Raw genomic sequence first — 19,634 nt, 5'->3', positions numbered from 1 at the left:
ACGGACTGAGAGACACAAAGAGCTTGAACACAGGGCTCACTGCAGCTTGACTGGGCTCTGGGCAAACCAGAATGGGCTATGCTTTGCTGTGTCCCAGTTGACTAATAAACCTGACTGGTTTGACAATGCTTTCTGAGTGTCGCTGCAAATGCTTGTGAGGTGCATTAATCCCTGAAGAGTGTACAAATCTCCATCAGGAGTCTCTCTCTGTTGGACTCGCGGAACAGAGCTTGCAGCGTGAAGCAGGCATGCTGAAGGCCTAGAGGTCCAGTCTCAGGAGGTGGCAAAGTCACATGGGTTACCCTGGAGGAAGAATGAGACCCTAGGAGGGCAGGCACACTGAGGAGCACCTCCTAGAGACTGTTCCAAAGCTGGGGATGTAGCACCGATCCTGTGGACCCGTGACACTAGTATAGTTGCCTTGATGATCCACTTTGGGAGATGATTCCCAAGAACTTCAGCCACCATAAAGATATCTGAGGCTGGGACAAGGCAAAAGAGGGACACCCTGACCCAAAGAGCCCTCAGGATTCTTAGCACTGAAAATGAATCCACCCTGCTTGTTGCAGCTCCTTCTTTCCTGCCCAGCACGCAGAACGATGCAGCATGTGTGTGTGAACGCTCACCAGCATTGCTAGTGGCTACACAAAACGCAAAACAGCTTAGGATGAAATGGGTTTGGAGCGAATGTGTTAACAGCAGCAATGCCAACTTCTAGGAAGAGGCCACCTGTACAATGAGCCATGTGTGAACTGCTGCTAGCGTTTAAACCAGTGGTCCCCAAACTTTTCACAGTTGTGCCCCCCCCACCTACCCACGCCCACCCCCTAGAGCTGGGAGCAGGGCCACGGGTCCTGGTGGGGGAGGAAACGCAGACAGGGGCAAGAGGTAGCGTTGCCAATTTTGGTTGGATGTATTCCTGGAGATTTAATCACATACCATAATCTTTAATTCCTGAGACTCCAGGAGGAGACCAATCTTGCAGGGTTGGCAACCCTAGCAAGGGAACCAAGGCTGGGGGCCGGGACTGGGCCAGGAACAGAGCTGCAGCTGGGGGCCAAGGCTGGTGCAGGGGCGGGACTGGGGCTGGGGCTGGGGGTGGAGCTGTGGCTGGGGCCAGGACCAGAAGCAGAAGCTGTGGCCAAGCCACTGTCAGGGTCAGAGCAGAGCTGGGGGGCAGAGCAGGTCTGGGTGATGCCCCCAACCCACCCCCAACGTGGGCTGGCTCAGGCCCTGCCACACCCCCCAGTTTGGGGTCCTCTGGTTTAAACACACAGTCTCTGCCTACATTAATTGCAGCATTAAAGGGACAGTATCAAGTCACAATGGATCTGAAGTCTGTTTTTGGAGAAAAGGCTTAACAAAACCTCAGGCCTGTTTCCCATCATGTCCTCTGCAAAGAGGAACGGAGCTGCTCCGTGATTTTGTACTCCCATCGCTATTGCTATGTGATGTGTGTCAGTCCATAGAGATCATACCGTACTGCACTGTGGTCAGGATCTCAAGACTACATTTATTAACTCAACCCTGCCCCAGCCTCTGGCAGAAGAGAGAGCCAGAGGATGGACCAAGTGACAGAGTCATGCAGCGTTGGGCCCAGGATATTAGAGAGACAAGACAGGGGAGATAATTGCTTTTATTGGACCAGCTTCTCTTGGTGAACGAGACAAACTTTTGAGCTACGCCCAAGACTTCTTTGGGTCACTTCCCCATCAATCGCTGAGCAGCCAACTGAGGCTGGAGCAGGGGCTGGCTAGTGTGGAAAGAGGCGCAGGCTAGAGCAGGAGCAGGAACAAGGGCAGCCTATTAAAACTACTTGAAAGGGGAATGCTCCAGGCCAGGTAGTGACACCAAGCAGAGACTGCTTCCCTTAGGAGCCTATATACCTGCCTTGGGATCGCCTGGGTGGGTCCCCACCTGTGGATTGGCTGAACCCGGGTTGAATGGTAATTGTCTCTGCGTCCGGCTCAGGGATGACTCCTCACGCTTCGGCAGGTTCAGGCCCACAGGTATCACACAGAGAGAACAGCGTGAGGAATACGGCTGGGTTATGAAATGATCTGTTTTATTGTACTGCTTTGACAAAGGAAAAAAGACAATGCCCCCACGTAGAAAGAATACACGTGTTTCCCTTCAGGTTATAGACGGACACAACGGCTACAAATGCTTTCGTGAGCAATTAATGGCACTTGGGAAGTTTAATGAACCCAAAGGGAGTGAGCGCAAGGGACAAGACGGAATCCTGAAGACACACAGAGGCAAGCGGTCTCCTTTACTGAGATAACACAGGATAAAGCTCTCTTCCGGGGGGAGTGGGGGAATGGACACTTCAGAACCCCATGTGCAGGCCCTGCCCCGCCGAGCATTTCATTCCTTTGGAGAAAGGAGGAGAAGCAGATGTAAAGGGCTCACTTTATAAACTGTACTCATGGGATAACCAATAACATCTCCAGGTCACGTAAGCTTGTGATCTCTGGGGCATTTATCAAAACCATCTGCCTTCAAAACTGGGCTGCAAGTTTCATGAGAAAAGACTTTTAGCGCCACTTGCTCATAGTTTGGCCTCATCAGATATTTTGGCACTTCCAAGGAGAATGTGGAGGCAGCTGTAGGAAGGGAAAGTTAAAAGGCTCCGTCTTTGAACCTCAAGGAAGGTCCAGTTCAAGTTCTGGGGAAGAGGAAGTTATTTAATCCAAACTAGTTTCACTAGGTCTAAAGAGAGGTGGTTCGCTCAACTCTCAGCTAGCTCTGCCAGGAAAACCCTCCACTTTGGGAGATCCAAAAATACAGAGTGAGCCCCCAACGTGTGAAGGGTTTTTATGCAAGAAAACAGCTCAAGTGGGAATGCAGGGGTACCTTGGACAGGTGGGCTATTAATAAGGGGAGTTACACTGGGAATTCTCCTAGAATTGTAGTTCTTCCTTTGTGGGATTTTCCATACACAGAATCTTTAGGTGAAGGGGCATCCACGTTTGCCCGTTCGTCACTCAACAGAAGTTTCTGTTTCAGGTGTACTCTGCAAGCACCAGTCTGACATTACTTGACCTGTTCTCCGAGGCTCCATTATGCTGGCTCTAACTCCAGCTCTGGAAACTGTCCTTCTCCTGTGCCAGAGGGGGCTCGTCACAGTACTGGCGGTATGAAGGTCCTCCTCAAGCTGCACAGACCCTTGGTGGCTGGAGTCTGAGAAGGCAGTCATTTGTACCACTCCGTTCCATTGGGATGGCTCATGTTTATGCATGAGCAACTTCACCTGGGAGGGGGAGAGAGAGAGAGAGAGAAGGAATCAGAAAATGTTGAGGGACAGGGAAACATACACATGGAGTAATAGCTAAAGCAAGACTTCAGTGCAGTTTCCACCCCTGCGAATGTCAGCATCTCAGGGTATCTCCCACCCATTTCCATCATACCGACACTAGGAACTTCTCACATGCCCTCCTGGGCAGCCTGCAGTATTCCCGGCTGGGGCAGACGACCATGAAGCTCTCCCACCCCCGTGGAACATAGGGGACGGGCTTGCTTTTTCACCTGGGAGCCATTTGTTCCAGGGCAGCCTGCAGAGATTTCCGGAGAGCTGTGCGGTTGAGATGCACAGCACCAGACAAATGTCTCCGGTGGGCTGGAGTAATCTGTGAAGGAAGAGGGAAAAAAAGCTGTTTAGGTTACTCTGGCTTGGATTTAAAGGAACGGTGGCTGGTAAGAGTTGGTTCCTTTCTCATTGACAACAGAGTTCCACGGAGCTAGGTGTTACCCTGTGTTAATAGCCTGAATTTGGGATCCCAACTGGAGACGCCCTGGGACTGATTTTCAGAGGTGCTGAGCACCTGCAGTGCCCACTGATTTCTGCTGGTGCTGTGGGGGGTGTCGTTCTGCAGAGCTTTCCGTTCAAGAAATACTCAACGCCTCTGAAAAATGATGCCTTTGGTGTCAGATGCAGAGCTCCCCAAAACGGCAACACCCAAAAGCAGGGGCCACATTTCAAAATATCCTTACCAGGCCCCTCCAGCAGGCAGGAGCTCAGTTTTAAAGGTCTCAGCCAAAAGGCCCAGACTGAATACACTGCACAGAACTCAATGCATCTCCTTGCTGGGTTCCAGGCATTCTAGCGGTTCTAAACCTGGTGCTTAAACCACTGAGTCCATTTTTCAGAAGGGGTAACTGATTTTGGGTCTTGGGTCTAGTTTTCCAGATGTGCTGAGTTGTGGGTGCTCACCTCCTCTGAACAATCAGGATTTAAGTAACTCTTCCCAAGTTCCAGGGGATCAGAACTCAGGAATTCCAGATGTGTGGTGTACAGTCAGTTAAGACAGGAAGTGAAGAAGAAAATCCCATCCAACTGAAAGGTATTTAAACTGAGATCCCTTTCACTGAAGAGATGGAGCACTGGACACCCTAAGCAGAGCTGGTGTTTGTGCAATTTCCTCTTGGCCCTGTGCACATAAAAGCAAGACCCCATGGGACTCCCAGCTCTCAGTCTGGACTCACATTGCTGCTGTATATGGTCAGCACAGCCATCATCAGCTTCGTGTAATTCATTGACTTAGCAAACTCCTGGGCCAGCCGGCACAGTTTCAGGACCAGGAGGTTAAAGAGCTCAGGGGGCAGCTCTACCTGAAGGAGAGACATGGACATGGAGCAAGGAGAATACAAGGAACAAGGGCCACCTCAGACACCAAGTCATAGAATATCAGGGTTGGAAGGGACCTCAGGAGGTCATCTAGTCCAACCCCCTCCTCAAAGCAGGGCCAATACCCAATTTTTGCCCCAGATCCCTAAATGGCCCCTTCAAGGATTGAACTCACAATCCTGGGTTTAGCAGGCCAATGCTCAAACCACTGAGCTATCCCTCCCCCCACAGTCGTAGACTGGCTCACTGCAGGTTCTGGATACATTGAACCAAAGAGCAGTCATCACCCACTAACAGCAGGGGCACCCAAACACCCAGGAATATTGCCAGGTGCCTGAAGGCGGCATGGGAGGGACACAGACTGCAGCTGCCCTCATCTAGAATATGGAGGAGCTGCCCATGAAGACTACTGGTCCCAGCAAGCAATGCTCCATCTCAAGCTGCACAGCCTAGGCATGGTAGCATGGGCAGTGAATAATAACTGCAGTGGCTTGGGTCAAGATGGAGTCCTGCTCCAGGGAGAGAGAGGACTCCAGGCCATCAAGCCAGCATCTTTCACCAACTAAATTCACACCCAGGTATTTCAAAAGGGTCATTTAAATAGATCAGGAGAGAATGTGTTTGCTCACCTGCCTTCCCAGCAATGTCTGTACAACAGTGATGAGCTCCTCTGACCATGGCATCTCCAGGACCTGGCTGGAGAGGAGACTAAAGCCAGGGCTACACTAGAAACTCTGGCCGGTATAGTAACGTTGGGTAGGGGTGTGAATAGCTGTGACACGTTTATACCGACAAAAGGCCCCAGTGCAGACAGAGTTTTACCTCTTACTTTGTTAGAGGATCTGGTATAAGCTATACTGATAAGAGAATTACTTTGCCAGTTGAAGCTGTGTCTGCACTGGGGCAGTTTGCTGGATTAGCTATCCCAGCAAACACTTTCTAGTGTCGTCTATGCCTGAGAAAGAGACACGGCCGAACTGTGGGCACTGTTCGGAATAGATTGGTGCTGCCTGCCCGCCTCTGCCCTCAGAATTCTCCAGGATCTATGGCCCTCATGCTGGCCCCACAGTTCCCATGTGTGCAATGGAGTGGATTGTGTGGATCCAGGATGGTACCTGGCCTCAGCCTGTAGTGAGGGAGGAGTGCCTATATGAACCAGTGGGCAATATCACACCCCAGTCATTCCTGTGCGAGGGGACACAGTGGGTGAAAATTCTTCCCCTTCTGCAAGCATTTACCTGAGTACCAGCCTCACATACTCCGGCTCCAGACTGTCCTCTATCAGCTCGCACACTAGCTTCGTCCCCTCGGGACCTGCAATGACGAGACGGCAGCGTTTGCCACAAGCAGTCACATCCCATCCCCTTCAGCCCGCCCCCACAGTCAGCTCCATTGCCACACGCTGGGCATGTCTTCACAGCCCTGGCTCCTCGACCTGCCTCAGGGCAAAGGCCTTGTCTGCCGTGCTGGAGAGAGGCTGGCTCCCCCCACCCCGGCCACATGGAGGGAATAACTGATACTACTTTCAAAAGGAGGTGCCACTCAATGCTTGGCAGGGCTTTCCCAGGCACTGAGGAGCCCTAACTCTTAGTGACTTAGCAGGCTGGTTGCAACAGAGACGGCGAACAGGAGCAGATCTGTGGTCTCTGACCGTACGGGCAACGACTGGTGACCCACAGATCAGGTAACGCAGCTCTCCGGCGTAGTGAGAGCAAGTTGGCTGCATAGCACATACATCCAGCCTCAGAGGGGCCCTTCTCCCTATAGGACGAGCTGTGAACTCACCTGCCCCCTGGGCCCGCAGGGCTGGAGTGATCAAGGCACAGCAGACTGGGCGAGCGTACTTGGAGCAGAACGAGGTCAGCGCAGCCATGAGATGACGGGAGGCCGGCTGGGTCAGCGAGAGAACCTAGGGCACGGAAGAGGCTTGCAGAACAAATACAGTTTAGCATGGAAATGCAGACCCTGTTGCCTGGACCCTTTCCATCCCTGGGCGGGTCAGTGAAGCCCAGGTGTTAGGGGCCTACAGAGGGAATGTTATTAAGTCTAGTGCATACCATTTAGAAATGGCACAGCCTCCCCTGCTGAAGGTGAAGGGAGCTAAGGAGGAACCAGCACCTATTCTGTGCTGTTTTGCTCTGTTCTCTGAAGTCAGGGGACATTGTGGGCTCAGGGCAGAGACTCTGTTCCAGCCAGGCCGAGGTCCCTTTCTCTGTCACTCAGGCCCTTTGGCACTGCCGGCAGCCAGTGAGCTCACAGAGCAATTCCCAGCCAGTGCCATGGGCAGTGATCTCAGATCCAAGCTTGACACCCCTACTGGAGACCCCATTCCCTCCTCCGACCACATCACCTGCGCCAGTGATAGTTAATTCCAAAGCAGACTGCAAAGAGTTACAAAGGGATCTCACAAAACTGAGTGACTGGGCAACAACATGGCAAAATAAATTCAGTGTTGATAAGTGCAAAGTAATGCACATTGGAAAACATAATCCCAACTACACAGATAAAAGGATGGGGTCTAAATGAGCTGTTACCACTCAAGAAAGATCTTGGAGTCATTGGGGAGAGTTCTCTGAAAACATCCACTCAACGTGCAGCGGCCGTCAAAAAAGGCTCATAGAATCATTAGGAAAGGGAGAAGTGAGAAGACAGTAAATATCATAATGTCCTACACAGATCCATGGTTCACCCACATTTTGAATACCTACATGCTGTTCTGGTCGCCACTTCTCAAAAAAGAGATATTCGAATTGGAAAAAGTACAGAGCAAGGCAACAAAAATGATTAGGGGAATGGAACAATTTCTGCGTAAGGAGATATGAAAAAGACCGGGGCCATTTGGCTTGGAAAAGAGACAGCTGAGGCAGGGGATATGAGAGAGGGCTATAAAATCAGGACAGATGCGGAAAAAGTGACCAGGGAAGCGTTATTTATCCCTTCACAGAACACAAGAACCAGGGGTCACACAATGAAATGAATAGGCAGCAGGTTTAAAACAGACAAAAGGAAGTATTTCTTCACACAACGCAAGGTCGACCTGTGGAACTCGTTGCCAGGGGACATTGTGATGGCCAAAAGTACAAATGGGTTCAAAAAAGAACTAGATAAAGTTCATGAAAGACAGGTCCTTCAATGGCTATTAGCCAAGATGGTCAGGGACGCAACCCCATGCTCTGGGTGTCCTTAAGCCTCTGAGTGCCAGAAGCTGGGACTGGATGACAAGGGATGGATCACTCGCTAATTGCCCTGTTCTTTCCATTCACTCAAGCATCTGGCTCCAGCCACTGTTGGAAGACATGATACTGGGCTAGATGGACCATTGGTCTGACCCAGTATGGCTGTTTTTTTGTGATTCCTTTCACTGGCTTTCTGGCTCTTACTGCAACATATTCATGCTCGGTTCATGTCCAAGGCCGTACGTGACCTTGTCCCCCATCTCCACCCACTTCCTCTTGCTCCGTACGCTCCAACCCATCCTCCCAGCTTCTTGACTCCTTCAGCTCTTTCTGTCCCTTTCTCTCTCCTCCCCATTCTTCACCCAGAGCCTATCAGGTGCTGAGTCTGACGCATGTGCTTAGCTTTAAGCATGTACATGTTTCTTGGCAGGATTGGGGCCCATGTCTGCAAATCTTTACCCTCTTCTTATCCTCCAAAGACTGTCTCACTGCCTCCTCCTTCAAATCCACTTCTGCTGGGAATCCTTCCTGTGCTCACCAGTAACTGTCCACGCTTTCCCCGTGCTCAGCTCTGGTTCCAGCTCTTAGCTCTGTCTCAGAGTATAAGCACCTGGGGGCAGGGCCCATAGGGTTTTAAAAGCTTTAGCAAAGGACTGTGTAAATTTGCAGCATTCAATAAATGGTTTATAGGAATGGTTCCCACAGGATGGTTTTGTCAACAGCGGGAACACAAGTCAGCCCAGACCCCCAAGTTACAGCCTTCAATAACTTTGTAACTGTGGGCCTGGGTGGCTCAGGGGATTGGTGATGAGCGCTAGCACTGCTCACCAGAGAGTTATTGGTTGCAGCAGTCGCAAAAAGGGGTTATCGTCCCCACGAGCAGTGAGTTGGTGCCTTTTAGTGCAGTTCCTAGTAAGCAGGTGCAGATGGTACAAAACCCATCAGCACTGGCCTTGGGAGCTGGCTCAAGGGTTAGAGAGGTCAAGGATTGAACAGGTTACGGAGCCCGAGGTCCTCTCCCACCCGTATTGACGGAACCAGATGTGGAAAGTTTGTGCTGTCACTGCCCAGTGCTGCACCTGTTCTGTGGGTACAGGCAGGACTTCAGTCTCCCGGGATTCACCAGCATGAAACACAACGTACAACCCCTTCTCTCCCCATAAGGTGGGTCTATCAATCAGGAGAATGGATCCGGGAGGACATTGTCTCTGGGGGCCTTCTGCCAGCTCAGCACCTCAGGTGTGGGCCATCGGTACCTACCCGCTGGAGGAAGAGTTGCTCCGTCAGAACTGCTGCGTTAAGGTAGCTGACCTCGGGCGTGAGAGCCAGCAGCCAGGTGCAGAAATGCATGAGGGTGCGTTCCGGGCGCTCCGAGAGCTGGAGTAATGAGCACAGTCCCTCCAGCTGGAAGAGGGGAGAGAGGCCGTACAAGCATTACAGACAGCAGCGGGACATTTCCCAAGCACTGAAGAACGAGGAGAGGGATTAAAGGCTGGTTCCCTCAGGATGATTTTTATACGGGCTGCAATTGGCATCCCTCCCTGTGTTACCATTGCCCACTCACCTGGCCAGGGGTGCACTCGTTCAGGATCTGCAGTTCGGGAGGGGCGGTCCCGTCTGTTTGCTAAAGAGAAGCAGGAGATCAATTGGGCCATTTGAATAATAGGTTCTATCCCTGTTCCCCCAGTTGGTTTCAAAGGAAACCATTTTCTGCTGCTTAATGCTGACGGTTGGACAGACCCAGGGTCGGAGTTCAGGGCACAGCAAAGCCACGAATTGTCCAACTTCATTCATAGGAAGAAGAGCAGCATCTGCAGTGACATCAGCCCAGATGAACACTTACAAAGGGAATCAATTCTCAGGTGTCAGGGGTTAATCAGGTAACTGCTGTGGGCCAGGAAGACATGTTCCTGCCATGAGAAGGATAGTACTGAGAGGCAATATAGCCTAGTGGTTACAAAAGAGGATTGAATGCCTCCGCTCCCAGCTTCTGTTCCCACCTCTGACTCGCTGCGCAACCTTGAGCTAACTGCTAAGTCTTTTTATGCCTCAGATTCCCCAACTGTATAGAGAGAATAACACTGTGTATTATGGGGGCTTAATGCCTTCCTCTGAGCATCCACGTTCAGAGAGGGGATCTGCACTGGCGTTGTATCAACTGTCCAGTGATATTGAATAGGTAGTCCAGTTTGGACACAGCAGTTAGTGTGTGAACCTAGAGGACGTAGCAGCAGGACAGTCTTTTTCCCAGTACAGGTCACCCCCTCTACCTCTTCCTGCAAAGCCTGTCTCCTTGGATCAAATGCATTCCCCTTCTGGAGCCCCTGGTGCAAGCTGGTTTAGACTAAGTGCTCCTAGTGGAAATGCAGATGCAAATACTTACATTTGACTCCATCTCTAGCAGCATCTTAAGTCTAGGTACATGCATCTGGGAAAAACATTTTAAAAATAGTTAAAGCCTAGAAAGAACAAAACCTCCAGGAGGGAGACAAAATTCCCAGAGTCACCCAGATAATTCCCCAGCCCATTTTACTTCCCCTTTGGTTTCTGGGATGGGACATGGGAAAGCAGAGAATCAAATCTCAGTGCTCTGGGCCATTTCCTTCATTCTCCTGTTCTAAATTGTTGTTCACCCCAGAAGCAGCTGCATTTTGGTAGTGGGCAGCAGGACCCCTAAAAATGCCGCACGTAGTTTGCAATCAGTCAGCAGAACCCTTTGGGATCTGTGGGTGGGAGGAGGTATATCAATGGTAGTCATTATTCCACTTAAAGGCAGCCATTAGTTGCAGCGACCTCTGGAAAGAGAGCCAGCTGCTAAAAAAAAAAGCCGAGAAACTGGAGTTACAAGATTATCCCTTTCACACCTACACGGTTTATTCCCAGAGAGAAGGCCCGCAGCTCTAGACCCCATTCCTGCCCGTGTCGCTCCACAAAGCCCAATTTTAGTAGCCTTTATGATACAGAACAAGTGTCTGCTGTTCATAGGGGAAGGGGATACAGTGTCACCAGGTGAGGCGTGAACAGGGGAGAACCGGGAGCTCTAGCGGCCAGCCTGCTTTGGCTGTTGGAAAGGCTGGGTTCTGCGTTCTGTACTTGCACTGGAGATAACTCACTTAGAAGGAATCCAAACACTAGCTGGTACCTGCATAAAATCAGGGACTTTTGCTTCTGCGTCCCGCTGGGAACCCTGACTGGCCTCTCTTGTCTCCATGATGGCGTCTGGCTGGGCATTTTCATTGGCATCCCTGGTTTGGCTCCGAATGGACCCATGTCCAGACGCCTCTATACCAATCTCATCCTCCCCCGCACCAGCTCCTTTCACAAAGGCGCATCCTGCCAGAGGTTCCAGATCTAACTCCTCCTCTTCCAACCGGGACCTTTTCCTCTGCCACTCCCCCTCGGGGTCCAAACTTTCCTCAGCTACTTGCTTGCGTTTCCTAAGCTGAGATGCAGAGTCGGTCACATCCCCAGCAAGCCAGAGTTCAGGGCCTGGATGCTCCTGGATGAACCAGCTCCGTTTCCTTTCCAAGTCCGGTTTGCTCCGAGTGCCACCCACAATCTTCCGGCACAGAGTTTTAAGCTGCTGCTGGCACGTGTCTGTCAACGGAAGTGGAGTCCAACAGCTCCTCTCTTCTCTCAGCCCCCTCTGAAGTAGATCCCGCAGGGCCTGCACCCAGAGGTCTGGGCTGGGATCTTTCCGGGTGGCCTGAAGCAGCTGGCTGAGGCAGTCCTTTGGCATGCTGCCCTGCACCATGTGCAGCAGGGAGAAGAGATTTCTCTGGCACTGCATAGGAAGCAGCAGCAGTATCGGTCTCCTGAGCAGGGGGCAGAAGGGGGAGGAAAAAAGGGAGGAATGAAAGGAATTCACTTGTAGATCTGCTCCAGGGAAAGGGTCAGGTGCCGGGTGCTGCCTCTGGAAGTCATAATTCACCGTCCGCTGGGGGGAAAAGGAGCAGGCAGAGGAGCAGAGATGGGCCGTGACAGGGTCAGATATAGCGTTTATAGAAGAACGGATCTGGTCTGAGCCCGCTCTGGACCCGAAAGATCCCCAACGTTCTGACCACACGACGGCCCTGCTCTGGAACTGGGCACTTCCTGTCTGCCTCACCTTTCCCCGCATGACACAGGGAGCCCCCCTGCCCCCCACGGGCGCTGCAGCGGTTAGTTATGCAGACGCACGTGTGCAAAGCATTATTAATACACAGACCAGTATGTTGCTTCTTCTCCGCACCCAGGGCCAAGCCTGCCCTCTTTACTCAACCCACACGCCCAGTGCAGTAACGAGCAAGAGGTCTGGCACTCCAGGGCTGGTCCTGTATGATGCGGAGCTGCCTCATCTCCCACTGGCTTTAATGGGAATTCAGGGCAATCAGCACCGTGAAGGATCTAGCCCTTAAAGAGCTGAAGCAACTGCCGGACGGAGACATTATTGCAAGTTTTCTAAATAGACAACGCAAGTGACTCACAGGGTGAGGTTCTGCTCGGGCCCCCGCAGCACGGGCTCTTCAGCACATAAGGTCTCGGTGAAGTTCTGCCAGTGGAACGCCTGCCCCGGCTCGTTGCAGGCCTGGCTGCGCTGGAGGGCTCGGAAGGCAGCCAGCGCCCCGCAGGGCCCGGACGTCAGCGTGTGGAGGAGGAGACGGGAAGGCTTGTCAAACCTCTGCAGCCAGGGCACTGGGGGAGCTTCCATCGTATAGGCCCTGCAAAGGACACGTCCAGTGTGGGTAGGGCACATTCCAAGGGCCCCCGGCGATGCAATAAAACCCCACGAGCAGCCAGGAGAGGTGAGGGGAAAATAGGATTTGCCATATATTGGTTCAGGCCATAAAAGGGCTGCATAGGAGACAATTAGTGCATCTAGTGTAGTACCCAGCATCCAGATCAGACCACTGGGTTGTCTAGCCCAGTGCCCCATCTCCTGTCACAGTGGATCCAATCATCCTGTCTCGTTCCATGTACAACTGAGATAGTAAGATACCCCAGGAGGCAGAGGAGACCACTGGTCTGCCTAGTAAGATCTCCCATCTCCCAGAAAAGCTTCAGAGCAGGGTGAAAACATCCCACGAGAGACTTAGCCTATTGCAGAACGCTGCATGGGGAAGGGCAGGAATTCCTTCCTGACCTGGGGCAGTTGGCTTCTGCCCTGGAGCACTGATTGGATTAGCCTTCTCCTAGGTCCCCAAACTATTACTGGTCATAAAAATCACACGGCCCCTTTTAAAATCCAGCCACGGCATTTGCCTCAGTGACTTCCTGTAGCCGTGACACAAGGGAGAGGAGCGGCAGCAGCTCACGAGCTAACACAAAAGATGGAAGAGCAAATTCATTTTGTGTAGACAGCCCTTGTCACATACAGCACCCCCTTGCCCCTCAGCTACCCCCAAGACAGTGCTGAAGAGCTATGCCCGACCGGGTGCCTGGCACACAATGGCACAGCAGACAGTCAACTCCATAGAGCCCTGGATGGCTGTTTTCCACACTGGCTTGGAGGTAGGGGCAGGGAGCTGCTGGGCATGGCATCCATGGTCCAGCAGGGTCGCTACTGGAGCCTAGAGGCAACCTTCACATTGCAAACACAGCACAGGGAACATCTAATGCATAACAAAAATATTCCACCCCTAGGGCCACATTTGGGGCCAAGTGGTTTGTTTGCTTTACAAATAAGAATCCAGAAATGCACTCACAAAATCTGTAGAGGCCTTGTTCGCAGGGTTTTAAAAATACGTAGAAACCAGGTCACCCAAATCCACGTCCGCCCTGTTCCACCCACTAGACTGCGCTGCTGTGGTGCGCACAGAGGACAGGAGGGGAAAATGTGCTGGGAATGGCTTCTGGGGGAGCTCCCAGGCCCCCAGAGAAGCCTCTAAAATCTCAGGACTCTTGGGTGATGCAGGTGCCATAGCTGTGGACACCACAGAGCCCCCAGGTCTGGAGGCTAAACAGGGAGGATGAGTGCTGTCCTGACAGCCCACGAATGGAACAGGGAGATGGGTGCTGTCCTGACAGCCCACAAATGAGATGTCAGCTCTCCAGCACGGCCATTCAAATTCACCCACCATAACGCCAAAGAGATCAGCGGGGTGGGGCACAGCCCTGTATGTCTGGGAGAGATTACAGTCACAATTTAAGACCATAGAGTGACCACTTTTATCCCCGCCCCCATGGTTGCAAAAATGGAACTGGGGGAGACAGAGGGCACATCAAGCTTTGTCTAGACTAGGATTTGAAAAGTGCAGGCTCTCGTGTTAGCAGCTAAGAACTGCCATCTCAACCTGCGTTATGCACGCTAAAGGCACAGTCCCTTGTACACATATTCGCCAGCACCTTCCAAATCCTAGCCCGGACTATGCCCAAGGGGGAAACCTCAGGCCAAAACATTCAATCTGCAGTTCTAAATCCATAGCTAGGCTCCGCCACAGAAAAGCCCTGATTCTGTAAGGCAGCGGTTCTCAACCAGGGGTACGTGTACCCCTGGGGTATACGGAGCTCTTCCAGGGGGTACATCAACACATCTAGCTATTTGCCTAGTTTTACAACAGGCTACATAAAAAACACTAGCGAAGTCAGTACAAACTAACATTTCACACAGACAATGACTTGTTTATACTGCTCGATATGCTATACACTGAAATGTAAGTACAAAATTTATAGTCTAACCAATTTATTTTATAATTGCATGGTGAACCGGAGAAAGTCAGCCCTTTCTCCGTACGAGTAGCTGTGACACTCTTGTCTGGCTTTAGAGACTAACAAATTTATTAGAGCATAAGCTTTCGTGAGCTGCAGCTCTGAGCTGTAGCTCACGAAAGCTTATGCTCTAATAAATTTGTTAGTCTCTAAGGTGCCACAAGTACTCCTTTTCTTTTTGCGAATACAGACTAACACGGCTGCTACTCTGAAACTTATCTGGCTTTTTTCAGAATAGCAGCCGTGTTAGTCTGTGTTCGCAAAAAGAAAAGGAGTAAGCAAGCCGGTTTTAAATGAGGTGAAACTGGGGGTACGCAAGACAAATCCGCCTCCTGAAAGGGGGCCAGGAGCCTGGAAAGGTTGAGCCCCACCAGTGCTGTAAGGCGCCGAGTACCTGTGGCTCCTATTAGCCTCCGTTATAGCGCTGAACATCAGGGCACTGACTCTGGATTTAGCAGCCTGCGGTGTGACTCCTTCGTGCAGCACGCCAGGGAGGCCCCAGAGAGAAGCTGCAGCCAGCTGGGGGTAGCTGCCAGGGGGTTGATTCCCCCCCCGCCAGCTACCGGGGCCTTGGAAGCAAAATCAGCATCAGCATCCGCTCTGCACAGCCTCCATCTGTCAGGGCCCAGCTCCCGCTGGGGCAGCATGTTCCACTTCCTGGTTCACAGGCCCTGTCTTTTCCTTCCACACCTTAAAGGAGCAGCGTCCCTCCGCCGTACCCCCCCCCAAAACATCCCATGCCCCCAACACGCAGACCCCGGCCCCCCGCTCCCCACAATCACTTCCCCATCATTTGCTAAAATGCCCAGCGAGGACACAAAACCTTTGCTTGCCGGCGTTACATCATGGGACCAGTGCTTTTAAGAGCAAGGGGTTTCAGGGACAGGCGGGAAGGGGGGGGGGGAATATGGCCCACCCAAAATCAGAGCCCGCAATCTCATCTTCTCCTCCCCCCCAAATATTGAGACCTTTTGGGCGTTGCTATTGAGGTTTTTGGTGGGTCGCTTGATTTTTGAACGTCGCGTTTCCCCCCCCCCCCAGCGCACACGGACTTAGCCAGCTTGAATTCACCCAAATTTATAGTAAGGCCAGTCTGGCCCCAGCTGCCTCCTGATGAGACGGTGCTTCCAGCCTCTCCCCAACTCCCATATTATAATCCGTTCAGTCCGTGGCCCCCCCAACTCCACATTAGTCCCTCTCCCCATGCAGCAATTATTTATCCCCCCATTGCCTCCAGTTCAGGTTTTCTCAGAATCGTCCCTTTGTTGAGGGCGCTGGCCTGGGAAATCCATAAGGATGCTCAATGCCCAGCTGCCTAGTGTTATGGGCTCAGGATCTTCCAAGATGTACAATATTTTTTGTACCCCAGGCCCCACATCAATTCCCTCTGTCCCAGCTTCACCCCTGCTCTTTTTTCCACTCCAGAGGTTCTTCACCTTCCCGCTCCCTGGGCTGGTGGGGGAGCAGCCAGGTCCTTTTCTCCCACTCCCCAGGTGTGGTGTTGCAGGAAAAGAGAGGGGAGTAACTGTGAGCGGATTGACCCCCGAGCCGTGAGGCTCTTTCTAGGGCCAGAAACGTGTTTTAATATGTGTCCAGCGCCTAGCGCATTGGAGCACTGATCTCGATTGGAGGCTCGGGGCATCGCTGCAATATGAATAATGAATTGTCCAAGCCGACTGCGAGGCAGCAAAGGCTCCAAAAAGGAAAGGTGATGGTTAGAATTCTTTCCCTTCCAGTAATCTTATTGGGATCCAGGTTCCCTTCCAGTAATCGCAGGCACTGCTAGTAATCTGCATAGTGAGTGAGTTTAAGTACCTTTGAGTTTAAGGCTCCCCAGGGGGAGGATTTGGCCCCCTGCACTTCAATGAAACATTTCCAAGCTCACTCACAATTATCTGAAATCGCCCTTATTCCAGCAGTTAAAATTCAGCACTCCAGTGTTACTTGTATCACCACTGCACTTCGCAGCCCCAGTGATGGACTATGCCCCATTGTGCTGGGCGCTTGTACTAACCGAAGGCAATCCTTATCCACAAAGAGCTTACCATCTAAATGACAGGCTTGATTTCTCTCATGTATTACTAAATGAACAGATTTCAGAGTAGCAGCCGTGTTAGTCTGTATTCGCAAAAAGAAAAGGAGGACTTGTGGCACCTTAGAGACTAACAAATTTATTTGAATATAAGCTTTCGTGAGCCACAGCTCACTTCATCGGATGCATTCCGATGAAGTGAGCTGTAGCTCACGAAAGCTTATGCTCAAATAAATTTGTTAGTCTCTAAGGTGCCACAAGTCCTCCTTTTCTTTAAATGAACAGATGTGCTGGATGCGATTGCTGATATAACAGAAGTCACCAGGTGGCACTGTAACATTCGCTCAGTTCTTTTTCGTTGCACGAGCAGGATTTCGGTTTGGAAGATATTGCTGTGGTGTAGTTTGTTTGGGGGTGTGGTGTCGGCCTTCTTTTTTCAGCAGGAGCTGTGACAAGCAACAAGAACGTTTGCTCCCTGGCGTCATCGCTCAGAGCGGAGTTGGGGCCTGCGAACAGGCCATGGGAGGCTGGCTGAGAGTTCTGGCAGAGAGGATTGGCCGGGTGCTGTTTGTGGCCACCTCCGTTCTAAGGCTGGGATATATAGAGGGAAAATAAATTGCACTCAAAATATACCCAGGTTCCACATCACCAGTTCGTCCTCCAGTAGGAAGTTGACCTGACATCTGGTGCTGCTTGGCACAGGGGAGACCTGATTGAAAAGGTTGTGTGTTTCAGCCTGATTTTCAGTATAGTTTCTTTTTCACACACACACACTCTACACTGAAGTGCCACAAACATCAGACTCAGCAACCTCCCCTCACCCCACACATGAATCTGTGGGATCCAGCCTATCCCCGTAACCCCCAAACATACCAAAGACTGGTTCCCTTCAGGTGCTCCCACCCCCACAACAGGGAGGAAAGATCCATCCCCTGAATCCCTTCCCTCCAAAGGCCACATGGGCCTCCCCAGAGAAATAACTCGGGCCTATAGTGACAAATCTCCAAAATGGGTTTTATGTAAGCAGGGCCCAAAACACCTTTATAACAGCTCCACAGGGAAGTTACAGTGATTTGGTGCCAGCTTTCTATGGCTTTTATATTTAACCTCAACTCTGAAGGGCCTGGGCTGTGTAGTGCTTAGTGGGTGGATGGTTTTTACCCTGCCAGCCCAGGCTGGCTTCGGAGCTGCTAGGGCAGAGTCTGCTACATCTTCGAAGAGCATCCGTAAGCTTGGCCCAGTGCTCCCCGCAAGCCGTGCATGAGAGCATGTTTGCAGTTCAGACAGGAGAGCAGACCACAGGGCCCACGCCCTGGAGGAAGACTGGCTCCCCTGTGACATTTCAAAGCTGGCTGTGGATGAAGTGGGTGCATTTTCTAGTCATGAGCTAGTAATTCACCCCTGTAGTTAGTATTTATAAGTACAGCCCTTGTCGGATAAAGTGACCCAGCCCCTAATACACCGTAGTGAAACATGCCTTACTTGAAAAAAGAAAAGGAGTACTTGTGGCACCTTAGAGACTAACAAATTTATTAGAGCATAAGCTTTCGTGAGCTGCAGCTCACGAAAGCTTATGCTCTAATAAATTTGTTAGTCTCTAAGGTGCCACAAGTACTCCTTTTCTTTTTGCGAATACAGACTAACACGGCTGCTACTCTGAAACATGCCTTACTTGAGCACACTAAGTTTTCAGGGGATGGGAGGTAGTTTACCGCTTCTCTCCTCTTCCTGCCCCACCAAGCAAGAGCCCAGCATACTCACAATCCCCCTTTTCCTGCCCCACAAAACAATGTGAAGTGTGCAGCCTCCCAGAAAGGAGAGGCAGCCTGGCCTGCCCATTTCCCCTGCCCTAGGCTCCCTGGATGAAGGGCTGGAAACAACTTGCACTTTGCAGAATTATCTTTCCACTCCCTTTGCCTTAACGGAGGCTCTGGACCTGGACTCTGCGCTATATAGATACGTGTTTACGGCTCCGGTGACAGCTCCAGCAAAGACAGGGGCAAGATGAATCATTTCTTACTTTATTGAAGGCTGTGACACAGCCTCTGTTGATCCTGCCCCCTCGGGGATGAAATGGACTGCATGGGACAAGCAAACTCAGTTCGTGCTCACAATGAATTGCCTTGTGCACAGACTTCTCATCAGACCCCCTGGCAAGAGCAGGGGCTGTTTTTATAACCTTTTTCTCATGGCAGGAGAGTCTGTCCTAGATCCCAGTAACTTTTGGTGGTGAGACACCAGCCTCAGACGTCCCACCATCAGAATTTGAGACTGGGCTGGGCTCCGTAAGTGTATGTGAGTGGAGTGGAGCCTGCAACGTCTGGACACACACGAGCCTTCCAGGTGTCGGCTCAGGGAAGAGAGCTTCCCAGGATGGAAAGATAAGTGGTAGTTCTGCTCCAGCTGGCACATTAAAACTAGTAGTGTAATCAGGAGCAACACAAGGGGCAGCTTGGGCTAGCCCCCAGCACAAACCCAGACAGACCCACTGCATACATTCAGGCAGCTACTGCTGACCCCGCTGTTGTGTTTAGGGCACTAGCCCAAGCAGAACTAGCCCACATCTCCTCAGTCTGGGAAGCACGCTCCCAAGTGAAGTGTAAACTGGGTCAGTCAGACCAAAGGTCCATCCAGCCCAGTATCCTGTCTCCTGACCGTGGCCAATGCCAGGTGCCCCAAAGGGAATGAACAGAACAGGCAATCATCAAGTGATCCATCTCCTGTTGCCCATTCCCAGCTTCCGGCAAGCAGAGGCTAGGGACACCATCCCTACCCATCCTGGCTAATAGCCATGGATGGACCTATCCTGCAGGAATTTATCTAGTTCTTTTTTGAACCCTGTTATGGTCTTGGCTTCCACAAAATCCACGGCAAGGAGTTCCACACCTTGGCCGTGTGTTGTGTGAAAAAAAATACTTTGTTTGTTTTAAACCTTGGGCCTATTAATTTCAGTTGGTGACCCTGGTTCTTGTGGTCTGAGGAATAAGAAACGCTTCCTTATTTACTTTCTCCACATCCGTCATGATTTTATAGACCATCATATCCTCCCTTAGTCATCGCTTTTGCAAGCAGAAGAACCCCCCTTTTATTAATCTCTCCTTATGGGGAAGCT

At 51.4% G+C, this 19,634-nt stretch overlaps 1 protein-coding gene across 5 annotated transcripts; it reads right to left on the bottom strand.

The window, feature by feature from the left end:
- Positions 1–2,048: 2,048 nt before the first annotated feature.
- On the bottom strand, positions 2,049–16,562 carry FANCE (FA complementation group E). Of its 5 annotated transcripts, none has more exons than XM_043500254.1 (12): positions 16,536–16,562; positions 12,270–12,503; positions 10,946–11,618; positions 10,187–10,231; positions 9,368–9,427; positions 9,064–9,207; positions 6,413–6,536; positions 5,866–5,941; positions 5,257–5,323; positions 4,486–4,611; positions 3,529–3,629; positions 2,049–3,253 (listed from the first exon to the last, which is right to left on the bottom strand). In XM_043500254.1, the coding sequence occupies exons 2-12, from the start codon at positions 12,491–12,493 to the stop codon at positions 3,250–3,252; spliced, it is 1,644 nt and encodes a 547-aa protein (XP_043356189.1). In that variant the 5' UTR covers positions 12,494–12,503; positions 16,536–16,562; the 3' UTR covers positions 2,049–3,249. The 5 variants fall into 5 exon arrangements, 3 of the variants coding, with proteins under 3 accessions (XP_043356189.1, XP_038236161.1, XP_038236162.1); XM_038380233.2 differs by lacking the exon at positions 16,536–16,562 and adding an exon at positions 14,885–15,325; XM_038380234.2 differs by lacking the exons at positions 2,049–3,253; positions 16,536–16,562 and adding an exon at positions 14,885–15,152 and having other exon boundaries at positions 3,525–3,629.
- Between the last annotated feature and the right edge of the window lie 3,072 nt (positions 16,563–19,634).

The sequence above is a fragment of the Dermochelys coriacea genome, chromosome 21, assembly GCF_009764565.3.
Source record: "Dermochelys coriacea isolate rDerCor1 chromosome 21, rDerCor1.pri.v4, whole genome shotgun sequence".
NCBI lineage: Eukaryota > Metazoa > Chordata > Testudines > Dermochelyidae > Dermochelys > Dermochelys coriacea.
This window is presented reverse-complemented; position numbering and strand designations above follow the sequence as displayed.

Coding starts and splice junctions, on each gene's coding strand:
- FANCE (XM_038380233.2), bottom strand. CDS start 14,922: ATGTTCAGCGCTATAACGGAGGCTAATAGGAGCCACAG. Junction 10,232..10,945: donor AAGTCCCTGATTTTATGCAG/GTACCAGCTAGT, acceptor TGTTTTTCCCAG/ATGCATGTACCTAGACTTAA. Junction 6,537..9,063: donor AGCAACTCTTCCTCCAGCGG/GTAGGTACCGAT, acceptor TCCGTGCCCTAG/GTTCTCTCGCTGACCCAGCC.